Source organism: Megalopta genalis, chromosome 7, assembly GCF_051020955.1.
Source record: "Megalopta genalis isolate 19385.01 chromosome 7, iyMegGena1_principal, whole genome shotgun sequence".
Classification (NCBI taxonomy): domain Eukaryota; kingdom Metazoa; phylum Arthropoda; class Insecta; order Hymenoptera; family Halictidae; genus Megalopta; species Megalopta genalis.
The window spans coordinates 21,361,502-21,383,895 of record NC_135019.1 but is presented as its reverse complement, the minus strand read 5'-3'; the positions used below and the strand labels follow the sequence as shown (position 1 = coordinate 21,383,895).

Here is a 22,394-nt window from a genome sequence, read left to right as displayed (position 1 = left end):
ATCTTGTTTATCGCCTATTATACAAAAGAACATGCGCAATAAATAAACAAAATTTATGTTTCTACTTATTATAAGAAGTGCTTTATTATATGAGAAAACAATTGATTCTATTCTAAAATATCGGGTCCGAATATTAATGCGAGTCACTGTATGTGCTGTTGCCTCGGTGTAAACCAGAGCTGTTCAATAGTTCGCCCGTATGGGCAGCGATTTTCAACGCAGGGCAAACACCGATCGGTGGGGGCACAACGCTGCCCCTTCCTTAGCTCCTCGTGGTATTCTCCACTAGTAACGATACGTTATTTACTGCAGATGGTGACAGAGATCGTCTGGAGGTTACGTCGAGATTAAGTGAAATAGAATGAGCATCAGATGACTGTAGATACACCCGATACACACCGTGGAGAGTTTACTCGATCGGATGTAACGTGACAGCAAGAAATTTAAAATTTCATATCATGATCGAAAATGCACACGTAAATAGTGTCCTTGAAACGTTTAACTGTCTGCAACAAAAATATGCAACAGCTGATATAGGTTTCTATTTCTATTTAAACATCTAAACTTAATCATTGTAACTTTTTTATCGGAATTTCATAAACCACGTAAAAATTGTTGGGCAAAGTAATGAATCGATCCATATAATGTCAACTTCGTATGTGATAAATGAATTTGCTCGAAGCAACTAATATCTGTGACGAAATGTTGTATAATGTGCTGACAACATCTCCGTCATTAGAAAGCGACAGCAACGATAAGAATGGGATCTATAAGTACGAACTTGTCACTAAAATAGAATATAAAAATCGTAACATTTATTATAACGTAATCTTGTACAAATAAGAAGCTTTTATGGTATCGCAGGACGAAGTTTTATGAAGCTTATCGTTAAGATATAGGGGGATTCCCGATCAAACATCCCAATCCGTTATCAAGCTATTACTTTCTTCATAAAACAAATGAATCTGTGCGTTATATACGAGTCAAATGCACTAGAGATATACTCCTCTCCAAAAGTATATTAAGACATTTACAAAAAATAAAATAAATTTGAGAAACCGATAGGACATTGTTATAATTTCTTCGATTTATTTCCAAGTTAATTGTATTAAATTGTAACGAGTATATTTACATGTACAATTACATTATAATACAAATAACGTCAATTTTCTAAAAGAAAATTAAATTTTCTCTTTGATAATATATCCATCGCGTTTTGTAGTTATTAGACTAATTTCGGTATATGTTTTATTAGATCGTCTATTATTTTCGATCCTATTCGGTTCCATGCATTTTGTAGTAGAACTCAACATTCGTTGCTAATGAACAAAATGCAATGAATGGGTAAATTAATTGCATAAGTGATAAACATTTGTAATTTAATGTGTAACTTCTACAATGCGATATAAAACTTAATACTAAATATAAAACGTTACCTGCACTGAATGAAAAATTACAATTTATACTAAATTATTAGTTGTCAATACTTTTTTGAGGGGGAGGGAGGTGTACATTTCATAACTTTAAGATTTTACTAAATACATATGAAATTTCTTATGTGTCTTATAATTTTGTCCATCAGTGTATGTATATCGTCAGAGTTACCAGCTTGCTTCGCCCGCTCGAATGAAAACTAACCAGACCACCACCAATTTCACTTATTAACAAATTTTAATAGTTCATATTAAATTGTTTCATGTAACAATCGTCAGAGTGGCTTGCTCGAGCGAGAATTCTATTCTCTAGAACAGGGCTTGAAATTAGTTCGTCCGCGACAGAGCATTTACGGCGGCTGATCTGGAATCTGTTTTAGAGTGGTAGAGGGGAGACTTCACAAATGAGACAGTTTCCAATGCCAGTGTCGCCCCATCCACCATTCTGCAGCACATTCCAGACCAGCCTCCGAAAATGCTCTGTCGCGGTTAAGCTAATTCCGACCACTGTTCTAGAATATAGAGCACATGATTATTTTTAAATTTTCATTTAGTACACTAAAAATATATTTCGATTTTTCAGACATTTTGAATTCTCAATATATTTTTTTATGTGATAAAAATTAGTAATTAAATAATGTTTTTAATGAAATAAAAAGGTGCTTCTAATAATAATTCCGTGTCCTTCCAGGAGCTTAGCACATAATTTCGCGCCTTTCCATATTTTTGTGCCTCGTATTTCTGTCTCTGCCCATACTTCGGTGCTTCCCATTTCCATATTATAGGTATCTCCTGCAGTTACTTTGGTCCTGATCTGTTTTTCTTTTCTCATAATATTGTTGAAAATAAGGTTAAATTAGATTACGCGGTTTAATACAAGAGAGAGCACTGAAAAGCGGACATGTTCTAAAATCTGACTCTATTTCTGGATTTATATTAAAAATTTAAAAATATGCATGATTGGAGTGTTTGTATTGCTGTTAGTGCTAAATGAAACCTCTTATGACATAATATGCGTTTTATACAACCTATATAGTAAGTTATAGTTATATATATATTATATAGCAAGTATAAGTTTTTAAGTTTCTGCGTGAATTATTAAAGATAAATATTTTTGTTATTTTTGATAAACACACACGCCTCGGGATTCATTTAATCCCCCCCACCGATCCGAACCCCGGTGTTACAATGTAATTTAGGTTGTACAAGACGAATATATATAAGAGTGGCAAATAAACACGGTACTTATTTGTCACTCTTATTTCGCGAACATCACCCAGAAATGGGCGCGTTGCTGTGCGTATTTAGAATCCGCTCCTCTCCTATCGCCTGGTGTCCCGACGGAATGTCAAGGCAGTTCCCAAGGATTGTTCGTCGGCGATTTCCAACGTGTCGTGTTTCGCCACATCACTCAGCCACTCACGCATTGTGCGCTTTGTCCGGTCGACTCGCTCGCCGATCAGGGGTGCGGATTTAGCCAGCTGCCTGCGTATCTAGGTGCTCCTAGGGCTCGGAAGAGTCTTTCGAGAATCCGTTCTAGCGTAAGGCTCCTCGCAGCCGGGCTCTGGGTGAAATGCTCCCGAGTCGTGCCGTGGGCCTATCGATGGGGGCCCGCGGCACGCTGGGCGCTGATTGGCATGCCCGGTGGTCGAATACGCCACGGCGTACGTGCTTGCGATATAGATGGAATTTTCTGCGGCGGACATATTCGCGTAACATTAATAATTAATTTATACGAAAATCTCCAGCAAGCGTTTCTTATGATTTTTGACGAGACATACTAGTTGAATTCCTCAGAACTGCCGTAGCATCAATTGAAAAATGCGTATTACATTTTAATATATGAAAAATGTAATACCCCTTTCTGAACCTTACATGTTGATAGGTAAACATAATAAAAAAAATAGATTATCAATTTATATGTAACACTTTCCTTTTTCTATACGACATCTACCATAGGTTGCTCAGCGGTCGTCACAAGAAACAGTAGATATGTGCCGGCACAATTTTCAACACGCATATAAGTGACCGAGATCTATGAAAGGTATTTTTTAAATTTTCGTTGTAGGCTACATAAAAAGAGTTAAAAATAGAGAATTTTTAAATTTTTTTTTTATCATTCCAAGCGATGGCAAAATTGAAACAAAGCATTGTAGTCATTGTCTAGTAGACTAGTCACGCTATCAAAAATTCAAGTCATTTAGTCCAGTTTTAAAAATATTATTGGGTTTGTAAAGATGTACGAATACTGTTGTGAACTACTACATATACAGGGTGTTCCACAATTATTTTAACAGCCGAAATTGAGGGGTAGCTGAGATCATTTGAAGTAACTTTTTCCTTTGCGAAAATGCAATCTGCGGCTTTGTTTACGAGTTATTAACGAAAAACACTGGCCAATGAGAGGTGACGGTGCGAGAGAGAGAGAGAGAGTCCGCGAGAGAGTCCGCAGCACGAGGCTCTGACAGAAGGTCGGGTCGGACTCGAGCCACGTTCGAAGTATTGAACAAATCACGAAGCGAGAACTTTCCGGATTCTTTTTTACTATGTAACAGTGATATTTTTAAGAAAAACGCTGTTCACCTTTACTTTAGGACGTCTGAAGAATATTTACTAATTTTTCGGACCCGAAATAATAAGTAATTTAACCGTGATGGTCGTTTTAATTTTCTAGTGTGCATGACACCTCGGGTGTAACATATGAAATTTTTAAGCAAGGTGTACAGTCAAGATTAACAAAGTAGGTAAATGATATTTTAATTTAAATAATTCCGTGTCCGTACACAGTTCAACGAATGTTTCGCGAAGCTAATTTAATAAATAATAATCGTGTTAAAGGACGTAAGGGATATGTTTGTTAGAGAAATATGAAGAATATTATCAATAAGAAACTCACCCATTTCGTTGTAAAATCCACTTCATGTATCCGACGGCGACGAACAGAAGGATGTCTTCGGGCAAGCAATTTCAACGTTTACTTTCACTGCATTATCACTAAACACTAATCACTTATCAATAATATTTATGGAGGAACTTTCCTGGGTTAATACGTATGGTTCTGAAAAGAGCCGATTGTTTTATGCGACGCGTTCGAAGTTCATATCGTTAAGAACACATACCGCGTTGACGAGTAAATTTTTATGCGGTGTGTACAGTTAAGATTAACTATCGTATATGGATCAGCTCTGTAGTTGATTATATATTGTGCACTTGTAACGTACAGAGAATTTCCCGACGTGTTTTTTCTTACTCCTTCCTCAGTGCGTACACCAGGCTGGCGCCAGCCAGCAGGTTTCCCTCTGTATATCGCCAGTCAAGTACCTTCGAAGGGGTACGATGACGAACCTTCTGGAATCGGGGCATATATGGAGACCCCTACTACTGTTTTTCAAGTAAATTTTGAGTATATAAAGAGCCTAAACGAGACTAAAAAGCGGGCTTAGTTTCAAGTCAGCTACTAACGAAAGTGCGCTAACAAGATTGAGTCTGATTCTCTTATAAGCATTTCAATCGTTTACGTACATAATATATAAGCCATAATAAGGTACAATATCTATCCAGTGCGACAAACTGGGATCGTAATTTAGAATCCGTAATACACTCGTACACACACAATTGTACTTGACTAAAAGTTTGTAATATACTATCTTTTGCCAGTCTATCAAGTTATCAAATTCAATTATCCCATTTCCTGATTCGAAGCAGTAGTTGGTACAAACCCACAGAGATATACCTTTACCGCTCGAGGTTATCTCTATCCTACCATACTTAGTGACGCCTCGGCGATGAAATAGATATCCGCTAGTTCACGAAAACCTATCCTAACCCTTTGTACTCGAGACTGTTTTAATTCCGTAATGAAGACATTTGTTTCAACCTGCAGTATTTCCATTTTGTATGATTATTTTTCTTTAATACATATGAAATTGAACGCGTACACTTATAGAAGAGTTCTATTCTCTGACAATTTATCGAATACAGACAAATTTAATAACATAATAATTCTTTTGAAAATAGTGTAGCAATTTTTAACGTCGCCTCAGAGTCACCACTCATCAACAGCCTCGATGACGGCTGTTATGGTTAAACTACTTATTATTTCGGGTCCGAAAAATTAGTAAGTATTCTTTCTTGTAAAATTATCACTGTCACGTTGTAAAGAAAATTCGAAAAGTTCACGCTTCGTGACTCGTTCATTACTTCGAATGCGGCACGGAGCCTGTGCGTAGCCCCCTCCTTCCGTCGCACCCCGCGGTTGTAGCCCAATTCCGTATACTGGCATAACCATGTTACAGTTCGCGCGATCGCCTCTCATTGATCACTGATTTTCATTAATAACTCGTAAACAATGCCGCAGATTGTATTTTCGCTAAGGAAAAAGATACTTCAAATGACCTCAGGTACCTCCTTTTCCGACTGTTAAAATAATTATAGAACACCCTGTATATAAAAGTCTATGGAACGAAACAAAGAAATGTACGTTGCTGTGTGGTTCGGATGAAATTGAAAAACACTCGATGTTTACAAACTTGTAGCGTCACATTCCCGTCGACTGTTCGATTGCGCTCCACGCGCTTATCTATTGTTGGAGATCATACATCGTTGATCTCCAACAATAGATTTTTTACAAACTTGACGTTCGTCATCATCTTTTGCTCCTCTTCTTGCATTACATTTACGTTTGATGATAGTTTTCCTATCTAATCCAGATTCTGTAATATTTAACGTATCTGGTGTTTCTATTCTTTGAGAGTGATACTTTCTTCGTGACCTCTTTTTTGGACTCTTCAACAAAGTCTATTTTTTATTTTCCCGTTTCTTAAATAAATTATCTTCAAAAACATTTTTAATATGTTTTAAGCTGTAGAAAATCTGAAGATTTTTAGATCTACCAATGCTTCGGCCTTGTCCCTGTGTTAATCGATTACAATGAAATCTTGAGCATGCTTATCAGTTACCGAAACGTATAAAACGTCACCATTAAGCACCTTCCACCAACGATGACAAGTCTTAAAAATCAATTACTTGTGTCACAGTTTCAAATAAATGAGTTTATATAAATAAAAAAGCTACACGAGATATTTCGTTCATAGCATCGTTCCTTCGATATCGTGGAACCGAGGTATTTCATTCAAAGTAGCATAAGAGCTAAGGAGTTGTAGACCAACCGATGCGATTTACGGAGATTTACATTTTATTTCCATACTGTTTTCATATTCTTTGTGTACAGTACACATAATTACTGTTAGACCGCGCGTGTCAGACGATCCCATTGACGCGTTTCTCTTGAAAGGTTAAAGATTAAAGACGCGTTTTACATCGACATTACCCACACTCGCAATCTATGCAATAAGTAATGACATGCGGTAACGGTAAAGAGTCACCGTTTAGAGTCGTTAATGTTTAACTTCTCCAATCACCGCGCCGCGCCGGCGAGTTTTTGATTTTTCGGTGTCTAATCGCGGGCGAGTTTTATTTATTATGCAGATATGTCCTAAGAATTAGTTTTTCGAAAAAAGATATAAAAAGAAAAACAAAAATTTAAGAGAATTTCTTTTTAATCAGGGTTTATGCGATAATAGTGTGGCCTGCTAAATTTTACAAAATTGAAGGGTTAAAGTACAAGCGATAGAACTTGGTAATAATGATATTAATTGTAGGATGATGATCGGGTGAAATAAAAGAGTCTTAAATATAATAAAAAAAAGCTAAAAGAAAAATATTTATTTGGAAATTCGCATGTTCTTTTATCAGTTCACAGTTTGACTGCCTCTTCGCACGCATCCACTCCGCAATCGTTCACCTCATTTGTAGCTCGCACGCTTTCTGATGTTTTATAGCCTAAGCTCTCTCGCTCGTAGGATTCTCGTACATACTTCAAATCATACAATATAAATGCATCTTTACGCTGCACACCGTACACGTGGCGTTTTTTTACATTACTGATCAGTGACATAAGTTTCATTTGTCTATTACGTGTAATATAATATAAAATAATGTAATGTAATGTAAAAATATAAAGCTTAGACTCACATGCAACATGGTCGGAAAGAAGAATGTTGAAATTTCCGTAATTTTTAAGCCAATATACAGTGGCTCAAAGTGAAACTCGGACACGTGCATTTTTACACTTCACAAGCTTATTCTTAGCATAAGAAAATAAATTAAATAAAAAGTACAATTATTTTTAATAACATATATTCAGAAGTAGTCTCGAACTGAAACTTGGGCAGTTGGTAATTTTGCAGGAAAAACAAACGAAACGCAGGGAATCATGTTTCATTTTTTCAAACTTCCATTTTATATTGAGTAAGCATAAAGTTAATCGTAGAAAGTCGTTAGCTTCTGTGAAGTTACGTTTGTATTCCAAAGAATGAGTAGGCAATAAGGACAAACATCTTTGGAACTTTGAGAACTTGTTGCAAAGCATTTTGAAGACGGTCTGTCGGTACAAAATATCGTGAAAATAGTAAAAAACAAACCAAAACCAAATAAACGGAAAATGTTCATAGAATCCGAAGAGCGTTGGATCGTAAGACAAATTCAAAAAACTCAAAGTTAGCCATTGAAATCCAATGAAATTTAAGGAAAGGAGCAACCCTAGGAACGGTTCGGATTATATTTAGAAAAGGTGAAAAAGGTGCATCCATGAAGTAGACGACAGACAAGTAAAGACTACGATGTACGAAGCGTTTCGATCTCGTAAAAAGTATATCGCGAGCATCGATCTATGTACACAATGATCTAGACGGGATTAGACGAGGAATAAAACTGCTGGGTAACGATAGGTATGTTAATTTAACGGACACCCGGTTACGTATAGATTGTTCATTTATTGTTTCAAGGCAAGCTGAACGCCTTTGTGCGCCAGTAGGTTGACAAGCCCGAGAATGTGATGTCGTGTGAAGTTAAAGATGATAAAAAACGAATCACTATACAGGGTATGCCATTTAAGTTGAGATTGTAAAAAATCTCGTAGGCACGTTATTTAAAGAGGACAAACTGACGCATATCCTTTAGTGGGGAAACAAATGACTAGTACTATAGTTTTGTAATGCGTGGGCGTTTTTAAGGTTACTTAAAGATTATCTTGTTTTGTTTTGAAACTGTAACGAGTACATATACATCTATATATCAATTACATTCTAATAAAAGTAAAGTCAATCTTATAAAAGGAAATCAAATTTCCACCGCGTTTTTTAATTACTTCTTGGACTAATTTCAGTATCAACTTTATTAGTTTGTCCACTATTTTTTGTTGAATTTAGTTACACGCATGCTTTAGTATGTTCCACATACCTCGAGAACGTATCGTACGAAATGAATTCAGCATACGTTTTCACTGAACAAAATGCAATAAATGGCTAAACTAATTACGTGAGTAACAAACACCATTACCTTAATGTGTATTTCCGACAATACGATGCTATAAAACTTAATAGCAAACATAAAATATTATCTAAACGGAATAAAAAGTTACAATTTATATTATATCAGCAAGTGTACTAATTCTTTTTGAGGAAGGTGTATGACGTTAAATAAAGCCTACTGAAAATAACTCGATTTTTTACTTAATTTTTTCCCTTATATTACCAATCGCGCTCAATTAGGAATGATGGTGTGGGTGTCCGAGTTCTACTTTGAGTCACTGTACCTAGTACATCTTTTAGTTCGATGGATTTGAAAATCATTATCGTAGTATCGTCAACCCCAAATTGTCATGAATAATAGTTATACATTGTATATAGTCTTCGTAACTAGCGCAATTTCGGAAATGCAATTAGTTATGGTAGAGGTTATACATTTTTTGTATTGTTTCGAATTTGTCGAAGGTTGTACGGGAAACATGCGAGCTAAATGTCTTGTGCGAATTCAGCGTTTTAAATTCGAACATCAAAATTCCCGATTTTTGATTTTTTGTCTGCGAATCTTCTTTATTTACACGTCTCGTTTTACGGAATAAACTAACATAATGACTACGATTACAATTACCGGTGCAATAAATTGAAGTCCAAAAGTTTAATCGCTTAAAACGAGACGTATACGATGGCAAATATTTCATAAAAGAGAATAAAAAAGGAAGAAATTAAAAGATTAGTAACGGTGTAATTTTTTGGTTTGCTTGCATTAGGGCGAGTCTCACCGACACTCGGTCCCTCGCTGGCTCGAACGTCGAGCGGATTTAACGCGTTTCTGGTACCCAGGGGATCTTACCCCAGTGGCGGGAATAAAATATTGCTAATTACTGTGGAGGCCTTATTGTGAGAATAATGCTTGGTACAATTAATTAAAGCTGCTTTAATTTTGCTGTGATAATACGTTAAAATTAGCTAATAGTTTATAAGAACTAGAAGTTTTGCAGCCTAGCAAATCGTACAAATATAAATTGTATAAATTCGAAGATCGAACCGATGTGCATGCATTATCTAATTCGAATTGTATTTTTGACACATTCAGTTCGATTTGAATCTTGTCTACAGTGTACATATTTAATTTTACGTGCTAGAACCAAGAAACTCATAATCGCTCGTATCTCCTCGATAAGTTTCTTTCTTATCAACAATTTTCCAAGAAATTTCGTGCTAAAAATCGCAGAACAAAAGTTGCGCTCTCGCGTGGAGTAGAAGTACACCGGGTGCGCACAATCACCGACGACCAGTTATGCCGCTGCACGTGCATGGCAGTCGCGCGTGTTTGCGTGTGTACCTTGGCTGACGATCGTTTGGCACACAATCGATGGTAGTGGGATAGCAATACTCAGCCGGGGGAGGGGGCGTATAAAGAATCCACGATGTATCGCAGATTCTATTCGGGGACCGGATTGCTTCTGGTCGCTACCGTGCTCGCATACTGACGTTCAGTCACGTAAACTTGACCGCCTCTGTCATTTCATTGCTTCGAGAAGCACGTCTTCGTGAACCGTGCAATATTTTGAGTTTGGATTTCTTTGAAGTTCCATTATTACAAGAAGGAGAAGGACTATTCCAATTGGCAAGATGCCGACGTGCATGTGCGAACCGCAATCTTTGGATCAAGAGAACCATGTATGCCCGCTGAACTCTATTGTTGAGAATAATGAATTCGAGGGAAAACAAGACTATGCAGTTCGGTATGATTGATTTCTTTTTCTCCACTGTTTTTATCACGATTCTTGGCGCATGTACATTCATCCCCGAATGTACGCGAACATCCGTTCCATCTAAAAATTGTTACGAAAATCGCGTAAATAGAGTCTGTAAGCACGAACAAAAAGATATTGGAAATAAGCGCCTATACAAGTGTTAGAAGTACATATTTATTTTGTGTAGCTCGATTCAAAGATAATTATGACATTTCAGAAGGCAAAAATAAATTCTATTCGGTGTCGCTATCGTTATTGTAATTAAAAACAATGACCCTTTCTTTTTAATTAGCACGAACTCGTCACCTTCGTCGCTTGAAATATTTGGAATTTTGGCTTCACTTTCATTATTAATGTAAATTGTTTCGGATTATCTTCTCTCAATATCTTCTTTTACCAATTTTCATGTTTGCTGATATTTGTTGTAACATTTCATTAAATTTCGTCTATTGCGGCACTTTTCAATGTTTTGGCTGATTCGAGAGCTTTAGAAAGATTTATCGACCGTGTAAATATAGATTGCGTAAAAAAAACGCGTAAATAGTGTTATAATTTACCCGCGTAAATTGAGGGACGGGTGAAAAGAAAGAATTCTGACTAGAAGTCGTGAGATTTCAACCTACGGGTAACCTATGACGGAAATTTTGAATGCAGAAACAGGATATGTTTCATTAATACGAATCGACATATTTTTCGAAATAATTTGCTTTTTAGATTTGTAGTTACGGCGGAACCGTGATTATCCTGATTAACTAGAGTGACATGCATGTTCGGATAATAGAACAGCTTCTTAGCGACAGTCTCAGATTTCATCTCTATTGACTTGAATAGCAAGTTGTTTTGCACATGATTTACCTCGGATTAAGCTGATTGCATGTGAAACGTACAATTACGGACGAAATTGAGTGAACAGGTAGTGAAAATGGTTATAAACAAAATTTCGACAAATTTGCACTATTGTTGTAATTCTAAATTTGATTTATTCTGTATTCTTATAGTAGATAAATTATTTAGTGAAAAGTTCAAACTATTATATATATTTACATTTTTATGAACAATCCACATTCAACAAATTAATCAGCTATTATTTGCCGAGGAACAGATATATATATAAGTGAATGCATAATAAACTATATGATAAATAAACTAGATACGCGGTACAATGCTGATACATAAGTTTGTCACTGACGCATCGTGTCGTAGGTACACTCCGGAACAAAAAGATTTAATATTAACGTAATTTGTATTTATTTAATATTACAACCAAGGTTACTAGTGTGATATTACCAGGTGTGACATAACACACGTCCACGTGGAGTACACAATATGGAATGGTATTAAGTCACTAACATACACAGCTTCGTCACTGTCAATAAAATATGCTGTTTTGATCCCCCTTTTTATTGATTTTTTGTGATATTACATCTATGTATAGGAATTTCACATTAATATATCAGACTTTTCTATATTGGTATATGTTAATGAAAATATGCTTTTGCTTCTTCAAAATTTTAGTGACTAAATGTACTTGTATCTCATTTTGATTGCATACCTTTTTATTGTGTATCTACCTGTTACTTTTTTCTAGACTTTTGTAATTGATAGAGAAAGGAAATTTAAATAATAAGGAAAATATAAGAAATGTACTTGTAGCTCATTTTGATTTCACTTTCCTTTTTTATGCTTTTCTATTACTTCCTTTTCCATTACTTGAAGATTATTGTAATTTTTTCTTATCAAACTTCTTCATATGCTAGGCATACTTTTTTTACTTCTTTTATGAAGTCCTTTTAGGGGGATTTCACTTGTTTGTTGTTCACTTGTTTTTCACTTGATGATTCATATGAGTTGATACCTTCAGATCATTTTTGGCATTATAAAGTTAATATAATTCTATAAACGCATAAAATCTAGAATGTAGTTATAAGCCAGGAATAGTTTAATAATGATATTTAGTGGCATTTAAGATTTGGGAACATTAGTGTATTTTGCACGTGGCGATATGAATATACATATGAGAGATTTTCGGCTGAATGTTGTGTGTAACGTTTTATGGTACTGAAAGCAGCCTCCTCTCTGACCATGAACTTAGTCAAGTTCAACTTGGATGTTTCATTTTTTTAGTACGATCGCTGAAAAACTGTCTACGTCCAGTCCTTGCATGTGCTATGTCTTGTATACAGCATTTTGTTCAGCATATAGTACAACAACGCATTTCAATAGTCGCTGCAAACTTCACGGAGATTTAATAACGCAGGCATTAGATAATTATATGTTTCGAACAGAGTTGTGTGTAAGTAGAATGTTCTACCTTTGCTCTTCGTATTCACTACTACCTCAAATCTAGATCTTTAGAAAGTACGTCATTAATGTAAAGCAAGGGGCAATAAGTAACCATTGTATAAGTAACCACAACTGTTATGAAGGAATCTTGTATATCATAAATAATAATAAATAATAAATATTTATTTTATCTGATGTAAACTATGCGCATCGTTCAGCATTTGGTACAGCATTATGTTCAGAATTTGGTACAGCATTTTACATTCAGAAATTGGTTCAGTATTACGTACAAAATTTGATTCAGCTTTTAATGCAACATTTGATACAGCATTACATTTTAACCCTTATGTCACTAACCAAAATTGATGATGTTGTAGGACCTAATAATGTATGCTATCGATATTGTAGGCTCATTTCCATTGTGTTGGCTTTTGCCGCTTGGCCCTAGCCGCGCGCCTTTGCCCACTGAATGAGCCGATTCTTGTAAAATTCTCATTCCCATTGCATCGGGGCAGGCCAATCGGACAAGAGAGTAGGCAAAGACAAACAAGTTTGAAGTGTTTCGTATCTCTTTAGTGTCATTTGAGAAAGGTTGAAAAGCCAAACGCTATGCCAATTCGTTCTCCATCCGATATTGGTAAATTATCAAAAGAAATCGTGCCAAACGGAACCAAGACATCGGCTCGAGGAACAGCTAGGGTCTCGAATATCCTACACCAGACGTTTTTAAAACATCCAATGACAGTATTTATACAAATTGGAATGGATCAGGTAGTTGTGGGAAAGATATCCATCTGCTAGCGAGCGCCAGAGGTAGCCGCCATAATATCATGTATACTACTAACGAAAATTGTTGTATTTATTACTAATAATAACTGTGATTATTACATATGTTGTTCAAAATGACTATCTCTAACTTGGAGACAAGCTATCACTTATCATTGACAGGAGAAATGCTGATCGACATTATACATCTGTCATTTCATTACACACTTGCACTATTCTCAATTTTAATGTTAGAATGTTATTAACAGGTTCTGTTATTGTCTAGAGCTAAAATTTGTTTGTTTTTACAATCCCAAATGCATATCTAAAGTTTACTGGTTTAATCCTGAAACATCCTTTTGAACAACGTCGGCAATTTCAGTTATTGACATAAGGGTTAAAATATGATGCTGTACCAAACGTTTCATCAAATTCTGAATCAAATTCTGTACGTGATACTGAACCAAATGCTGAATTATTTGCATAGCTTATAATAGATGAAATTAATATTATTATTGTTTACAATAAGATGGAAGATTTCCTTCGTAATGGTTGTAAAATAATTAGTGGTTATAAATATTAATATTTTACTAGAAACAAAAAATATTTTGAGGAGGATATATATAAAAGACTAAACGCGGGTATTCAGTTATTAATACAAGGGTTAATAGTCGCTGCAAACTCCACAGTGATTGAAAACGCAGTCGTTAGTTAACTAAATGTTTCGAACAGACTCATGCGTAAGTTGAATGCTCCATCTTTATTCTTCGTATCTGTTCCTTCCTTATTCTCTACTCCTTATCTTACAAGTGTTGTTAAGGAAATTTTATACATTATAATCAAAAACAAACAATAAATATTCATTTCATCAATTATAGGTTATGTAATATAATATCAAATATTAACAGTAAAAAAATACTTACTGATAAAAAGATTTATTCCAGTATTTTTCTTTACAGTTTTTAATATACCATGTTTGCACTACCTCGAATCACTTCTAATTAAAATTCACTTTATAACTAATTAGGTTAGATTGGTCTCTAGCTCGCGTGAAAGTAAATAGCATCCGCCATATTGTTTTATACTTGACAGTTGCGTTGTGGGGGTATTGTATAAATAAACTAATTGATTAAAATATTTCCACACTCAATACTTATAATTTAATTAAGTATTTGCAATTTTTTAATTAAGATATTTTGATATAAAGTTATCAAACTAATAAATAAATTATTTCCGTTACCTATATTCGTTTCCTCCAAAAAGATTTATTATAAATTGAATACTCGTTGGTAGGTAATAATAATTGAATTAATATTTACAAGGTAGCTTTAACATAATGACACTTAACTCGATAACTTAATCGATATTAAAAATGTCGATAATATAGAAAGTGTCAATTATCTACTTGGTCTTCTTGTTTCAAATTTTCCAAGTACGCAAGTTTTGATCTCTCGATGCTGACATTGGTAGACACCACATTAATTTTGATGGTGAAAATTCGATCTGATGGTCTGACAATAACTTCATATGGACCTTCTTATACTGGTTTCACTTTTAAAAATACATGTGTACATGAACTATATGTACTATGACAACAAATCGCTGTTTTTAATGTTCGATGCCATTTTTTTATTATTCCGTTTGTCGCTAGGTGATATGAAGTTATTTTAATTCTTTTAAATCCAACCATTTAGTTACAGATAATGGTGTACCAAACCTTGAAATCTATGTATTAAAGAATGCCACTGCTATTGTATCTGCAGTAATATCTTTAATTAGTACTGCTTCAGGCCAAGAAGAAAAACGATCAATCATCGTTAAACAATAAAGATATCTATTAATATTAGGAAATGGGCCAATGAAATCTATGTGTATGTGATTAAAGCTTTCTTTAGGTATTAATATTTAAAGTTCTTAACACACATTATCCAGATACCTTTGAAATGTTTAAGCAGCATTTCTCAATCCAAAAGGCATAACTAAAAGCTTGAGTAAACCAAATGTGTGTGTGGTGTGATTACTGCTGTTTTCGATATATCTCAAAAGCCATTGATTATAAGCTATAATAAGGTCTATCGTTGATAAAATAGTTGAATTTGCTAATTTAAAAGAAAAATTTTGTATGTAAGGAACAAGATAGCGATCGGAAATAGTTATCGAATGTATTTGTTTGTGATCTTCACATGGATGCCATCCTTCATTTTTGTTTTAAGAACTATATGTAAAATATTTGCCCATTGACTGGACGATGGCCTATACACTCCTTTCTGCATCATCTCTTCAAATTTTGCTTTTGCAATTTTTAATTTTTCTGGTGTTAAACGCCTAAATTTTTGGCAATAGGTTGACTATTAGTTAATATATAATGACAAATATTTCCTTCTCTTTTCACATCTTTTTGAATTGATTTCGAGATAACAATATATTTTTGTAATCATTTTTTATATTAAAAAAATGATTTATCGTTAAAATTGAAATTGTATGTACATTAGAGTGGTCCTTAGCTATAGAGGTCAAAAATGGTTTTTGAGTTTTTTTTTTTGTTTATATCCACCTAAATTCTACTATATAGTGAAGAAATCCGTACAAAATTTCGGAGCGATTGGACAACGGGAACCCGTGCAGCATTGGAGTCAAAGTTTTGAAATTTCTATTATTTACGTTAATTTCAGTATAAATGTGTTTCACTGTTTTAAAGGCAGTATTAAATATTTTTTAATGAAAATATAATGTCTACATGTACATAATATTATCTAAACGTAATTTCTAATTATACGTTATAATAAAACTAATTGAAACATCTTATAAAATATCACATATTGGTCAGTGAATGGCTATCATTAAGTTTGATTTTCTGGCATATGGATTACATCGCCGACAATCTTCTAATACTTGTAAAATGAATTCTTTATTATCTTCATTTTTCGTTAATTAGCTATTACATTCGGTGTGTGACACAAGTTTCACGCTTCCTTCTGCACTGTCAGTAACTACTTTTAAATTCCATATTATTTCTAACACATTTTGATACGCTTCATTGCTTTCCCAAACAGAAAGGTCTATTTATAAGAAATCTATTTATGTTAAATCTGGAAGAGAAATTGTGACTTTGTGATGAGATGAAATTTTCTATGCCAATATTAATATAAATTTTTATATCTTTTAAAATAATCCTTTTATTTGAAATTTCCGTGTGTTCAAAATTCAAATTTTGAATCCTACGCCTCTTTATAGCGGAAGACAATTCTGTATCAAGAAAAGCTAATGTTGCACATTCTGGAATTAAGTAATATAAATGTCCATTAAATTTATGTGTAACATCGAGGTTCGGATCGGTGGGAAGATCGAAATAATTCCCGAGGCGCGTGGTTATTCAAATAACAAACTAAACTTTATTATCGGATATAATTCGCGTACAAATTACTTATAATCTAGAGATCCAAAATAAAACGAAATTCTTTGGTGTGATAACAAAACAAAATTGACGGCGACTTTAACTAGTTAACTGCGATCCTGATGTAAGCTACTGCTCGGGCGTCGCGTCGCAATCCTGTTCTGGGATGTCCTCACGGCTGTCCACCGGCCAGCCGTTTCCAGAATCTGCAATGCAATTAGAAGAATCGACCAAATGCGATCGCTAAATTAGGATAGTTTATTAATTCCCTCAAGATCTTCGCCCTAAAAAGGACGCGCTGTTCCTGCGTCCTCTCCACGCGTCTCCTTCGCATTGTTCTCCCATGCGACGTACCCTAAAAGCACCTGGGGTAACCACGCCGTGGAGTTCCCAGTGCCATCCCTACGCTCAGCTCGATGTATTGACGCTTCTGGTTTCCTAGCTAAGCAGCACCTTGGGTATAACCCAGCCAATTAGCTCTCACCAGAAGGACCTGATTTGGGAGAACGCCTAATACGCGCCGATTCTGGATCAGAGGCAGCAGACTCGGATCGGTCATGCGGGCTATATTCGCCACAACACTCACTCGCTTACGTTCATTTCGCCTTCGATAAACCGAAGGAGCGATGAAGATATTGTTTGCTTTCATCCGGGTAACTCACTCGCATCACGGGATCTAAAGCCCGCGCGGAAACAGAAGAACCTGGGACCCGGAAAAGGGCGGCGATATAGTCCTTCTTGGGAGCCGGTTGCGCCGGTTGCCGGGCTTCGGACGAAACGCTAATGAGCGACTTTTGTTTTTATTTGAATTCTTTGTCTTGTGAGACCTGTTCCTGCTGTGTGATCCGGACTCACCGGATGAGTGAGTGAGATGGGGTTACCTACTGGAAGTAAAGGACATTTATTATTAAGATTTGAATTTAATTGAGGGAAAAAAAATTTCAAAAAAGATTCTACTTGAAAAGATTGCATGAATTTTTGTAATCTTGCGGTGTGTGAGATATAATGATTGATGAGATTGCAGTTCGGAAGGCAGCTATCGGATGTAATGATGGATGTGTTTGTGTTTGATGAAGTCTTCGATTGAAGGCTCCAGGTGCCAGGTGGTCAGAATGGGTGGTAATAAGAAAAATTTGTATATTTACGAGCAGTGTCCGTGTAGAGTGAATGTTAAGCGTTTGGTATACTGTCGAAGAAACTGTAGTAGCTTGGATGGTGGAAGCTTGCAAGAGTAGCTTCATGCATGATTATCAGTATTCCTTTCTTGTGTCTTGCGGCTAAAATTATTTGTTTGGTTTCTCGTTTGTTGTGCGCCTGATGTGACAGTAAGTAGCTTTGAAATCATGCTGAGTAAGATTAAATTGTCAGCCAGCCACTTGTGGGCTGCAGTGAAAAGGACCTTGGCTCTTTTGTCGTGGATGAATAATGGTGGAAATTCGATTTTGATTCTGTAAGGAATTCTCAATACGATCATAAGTACCTGTGGTGTTGACTAGGGGATTTGTGTGAGATTTAACGGACCTGATATTTTGTGACCTGGTTGTAGATGTAATAATTAATATTGGGAATTCCTGTACTTTTTAATAATAATTCGGTAGGGTAGCGTTTTGTGTGATCAGTAATTGCTTCTAGAATTTTATTTTGCGCTCTTTCGAGTAGGGTCAGGAGGGCAGCATTTTTAGATATCGAGACTATCAAGTGATCCGTAAATGAGAATTGGTCGGAGACAGTAGATGTAGATTAGAATTCTTAGCTTCAGACTGATGTATTGATTATATGGTTAATTGCTGCAGCAGCTATTAGACATTTGCTTACTCTTTTTTTGTCTGCTGGCCACCAGTTTAATTTACGATCGTTGAGAATACCCACATATTTAACTGCGCTGCTCCAGGGGATTTTGACCTGCTTTTAGGTTGCTTCTAACTGCTATGATATGAGTTCTTCTTAGAGTAGTGAGTAATATGGTCTGAGTTTTTTCTTTTGGATTTATTTGGAATTTTCAGGATTTGAAAATGTTGACCAAGTTTAAACATATCTGAATTCTGTTTAAGAGAGCTTGGAGGTACGAGGATGAGGCTGTGTTATCAATGTAAAGAGCCAGAGTGCATTTAGCGTTTGGTATGACATTTATGAATAAGTTGAATAGAACCGGGTCTAAGACGGATTTTTGTGGAACTCTTGCGGGTATGCTATGAAATTTAGATTTGTAGCCGTTCAGGAGAACATAGAAGTGTCTGATGGATAAATACTGGAAAATGAAACAATTGAGTTTGACTAAAGAAGTGCGTGGTGCCAGACGAAATCGAAAGCTTTAATCAAATCGAATAGGACCATAATAGTATGATGTCTGATATTTAATTCGTGAGCTATTTGTTGGGTGATCCGAAGGATTTGGTGCATGTTTCTTTTGGTGCGGTTTCTCTGGAAACCGAATTGTTGTGGGATAATTATGTTGTTTTTGTCTATAATGATTTGCATATGTTTTAAAAGGCAAATTTCGAAAAACCTGCCAGCGATAGAGAGGAGACTGATTGGTCTGTGTAGTTTTCTGGGTTGTTGGTTGGTTTACCAGGTTTGTGCATAGCGATAACGTTAACTACTTTCCATGCAGTCGGAAAGTAGCACATATTGAAAGACGACCTGAAAATGTGATACAAGTGGATCACATTTGGAAGATATGTTTTTTTTATTTGGTCAAATATGATTCTAGTCGTAGTGTGGGAGTAAAAAGTGTTATCTGTGGCTGTGTTAGTAGTTAAGTTGGAGTAGAAGTCCAATACTTGCTGTTCGTGCGGAGATGACAGCAAGGAAGCTTTTAGGTAAACTTGGACGAAGGTGTCGGCTAAGATGTCCATCGGTAATGATGGCCTTATTAATAGAAAAAGATGGGATATTTGTAGCCTGATTATTCAAGAAAGTTAGGTCAGGTTTCTTGAATTTGGTGAGTTTATCTTGCCAGATTTTGTTTTTTAATTGGGTTATTTTGAAACTCATTTGGTTTCTGATTTTGATTAGAGAATAGGAGTGTGAGTTTCCGGTAGATTTCCAATTTCTGCATGCGGTTCTGCGGAGTCTGATCAAAGCGACTTGTCGGTGGAATAGTCGAGATTTCGTCTATTTATCTTATTAGTGACAGAAGAGTACTTTTTACAGGAGTATAAGAAATTGGTGAGATTTGTTATGGTTTGGTCTATTTGGTTTGTAGTATTAAGATTTGTTGCTAGTTTAATTTGGTGAATTCGGTATGTTTCCCAGTTTGTTTCGGTGTGGTATGGTAGTGGATGCAGTGTCAGATGGAGTTATAATTACTTATATTACTGTGGATGGTGTCGTCTGTGATGCTACAGTTTACTACATTGTTTACGTTAGTTAAAAAAATGTCTGTGGTAGATGGATGATCGTGGCGTGAGAAGCAAGGTTCAGGCGGAAGATAATGCAGTATGTCAATATTATTTTGTAGTAATTTCTTTGCCAGTCTTGTCGAAGCAAGGATTATTCCAAGCCCTGTGCTTTGCGTTGAAGTCACCATCGACCAGAATCGGACTCCCATCCTTGAAGAGGCGATCCAGGTCGAGCCAATCGAGAGCAGCTCTGGACGAGCAATAGGCAACTCCTACAGTGAGCTTGGGTGTTTCGAGTTGGATAGTTGCTACTTCAAAGGAACTGATATTAGATATGTCTATTATTTGAAAGTTGAGAGCATTCAGTTTAGAACATGTATTAAATCTCGTCTTTTAAATTGGATGAAATTGGCGTTCCACAATAATATTGTGAAGAATGAGAAAGCGAGGGATAATAATAATTTAGTCTATGTTTGAAAGTACTTCTACATAGGCTTGGAGTTTTTCAGCGTTGGTGGCGCATTTCCTGAGTTTATTGTTAAGAGTTCTTATGGTTGAGAGCATTAGTTGAATGTTGGAGAGTTGCTCGAGTTCTTTTATCTCGGTCATGAGACTTGTGAGATAAGACTCGTAATAATTGGTGGTTGCAGTGGCTAGAGAACAGGTTTGGCGGAGTGCTCTATTGCGCTCAACTGTAATCTTGGCGTAAATGAGACCAGGGTTTCCAGTGTTAACCGTACTGGTAACGTCGATCACTTTATACCTCGGATAACTCTTGGTTCTTAGAGAATCAGTTTTTCCGTACTGCCAACGTAGTGACCCGGTAGATTGACCCACTTACTGATTTGGGTTGTTTGACTTCTTTTCTAAATATCGTAAAAGGGAGGGGCATTCGGAATAATATGCCGTATGTGAACCCTTACAATTATGACATGTGCGGGTCATATCGTATAGTTTTGGGCATTTCTTAGAGACGTGAGGACCGCCGCATTTCACGCATGCTGGGATTGTGTTGCAGTCAGCTGAGAAGTGACCGAATGCTTGGCAACGGTTGCATTAAGTGTGCTTAGTGTTTGGTATGAACTTTTCGTAATAGATTTTGGACTTGAACAGATATCGAATTTTGAAAATTTCAGAAATAGATGTGCCGGCTGGAAAATTTACCCTACATGCACTTGAATTTTTTAAGTTGTAATAAGAGACCGGGTTTTGATCCTGCGCTTTGATTTGGTTGATTATGTATTCTGGGGTGCAGTCGGGAAGACCCTTCAATATCATTGATAAAGTGTTCTCTTCTTTAGTAGCAAAAGTATAAAAGTGAATTCCTCAGCTGTGGAGCCCGACTTTTAGCTCTATGAAGTTCGTTAGGTTGGTCAATTGAATTCTGACATTATTCCTTCTTCAACTTGACTATAGAATATTTGAAATATAATATGTACAGTTGGGGTCGAAAACAGTAGAAAATGAGAAACGGTTTTTGACAGGTATATTCAGTAATGCTGGAAAGTTTGAAGTTTCTTCCGTTATACTTGGCATAACAGAATTTTTGCCAGGGTTATTACGATTGGAGTTTCTGTTAATTTTGGGTTTATTTTTGTTTTTCGAAGGCGATCTAGTGTCGCTGCTTGCACTGAGAAATGATATGAGCGTAGTTGTGGTATTTAAGCTTGAATCGGGGTTAGAGATTGGGTTTGAGAAATTCATACCGGCTCCATGGATTTGCTTCCGCGACACGTAATTGACTAGATCGGTATCTAGTGTGAGTTTTGGAAGGGAGAAGTTCCCAAGCGAGATTTTCTCCCTAATACAAACTTGGCATAAAGTGCGGGGGGTATTAGTCGCACTTTCGATTTCGATGTTATCCGGATCTTTGTGACGGTGTCAGAAGGCACACTCCCAGATACTGCTACTTTAGACATAGGGGATTGTATGACGTTTGTGTTTGTTGATTTTTTTGGAGCCACGTTTTTGTGCGACTCGCTGAAGCTCTCCGAACTGAGATTCATAAGGTCCATTGAAATCCAGTCGGAGGTTTCGGCTTCTTTCTCAGTAGGATG

The 22,394-nt window shown here is 36.0% G+C and overlaps 1 protein-coding gene across 5 annotated transcripts in view; it reads left to right on the top strand.

The window, feature by feature from the left end:
* Positions 1-22,394, top strand: part of LOC117226369 (uridine phosphorylase 1) — a 202,688-nt gene that overhangs the window by 80,129 nt on the left and 100,165 nt on the right. For 3 of the 5 annotated variants that reach the window (XM_076523694.1, XM_076523692.1, XM_033480622.2), the window contains exon 1: positions 10,237-10,542. The exons of 1 other annotated variant lie outside the window; for it this stretch is intronic. In XM_076523694.1, coding sequence (XP_076379809.1) covers positions 10,430-10,542 — 113 coding nt within the window. In that variant the 5' untranslated portion in view covers positions 10,237-10,429. Of the gene's footprint in view, positions 1-10,232; positions 10,543-22,394 lie in introns of those variants that run through there. One more of the 5 variants, XM_076523695.1, reaches the window with a different exon arrangement.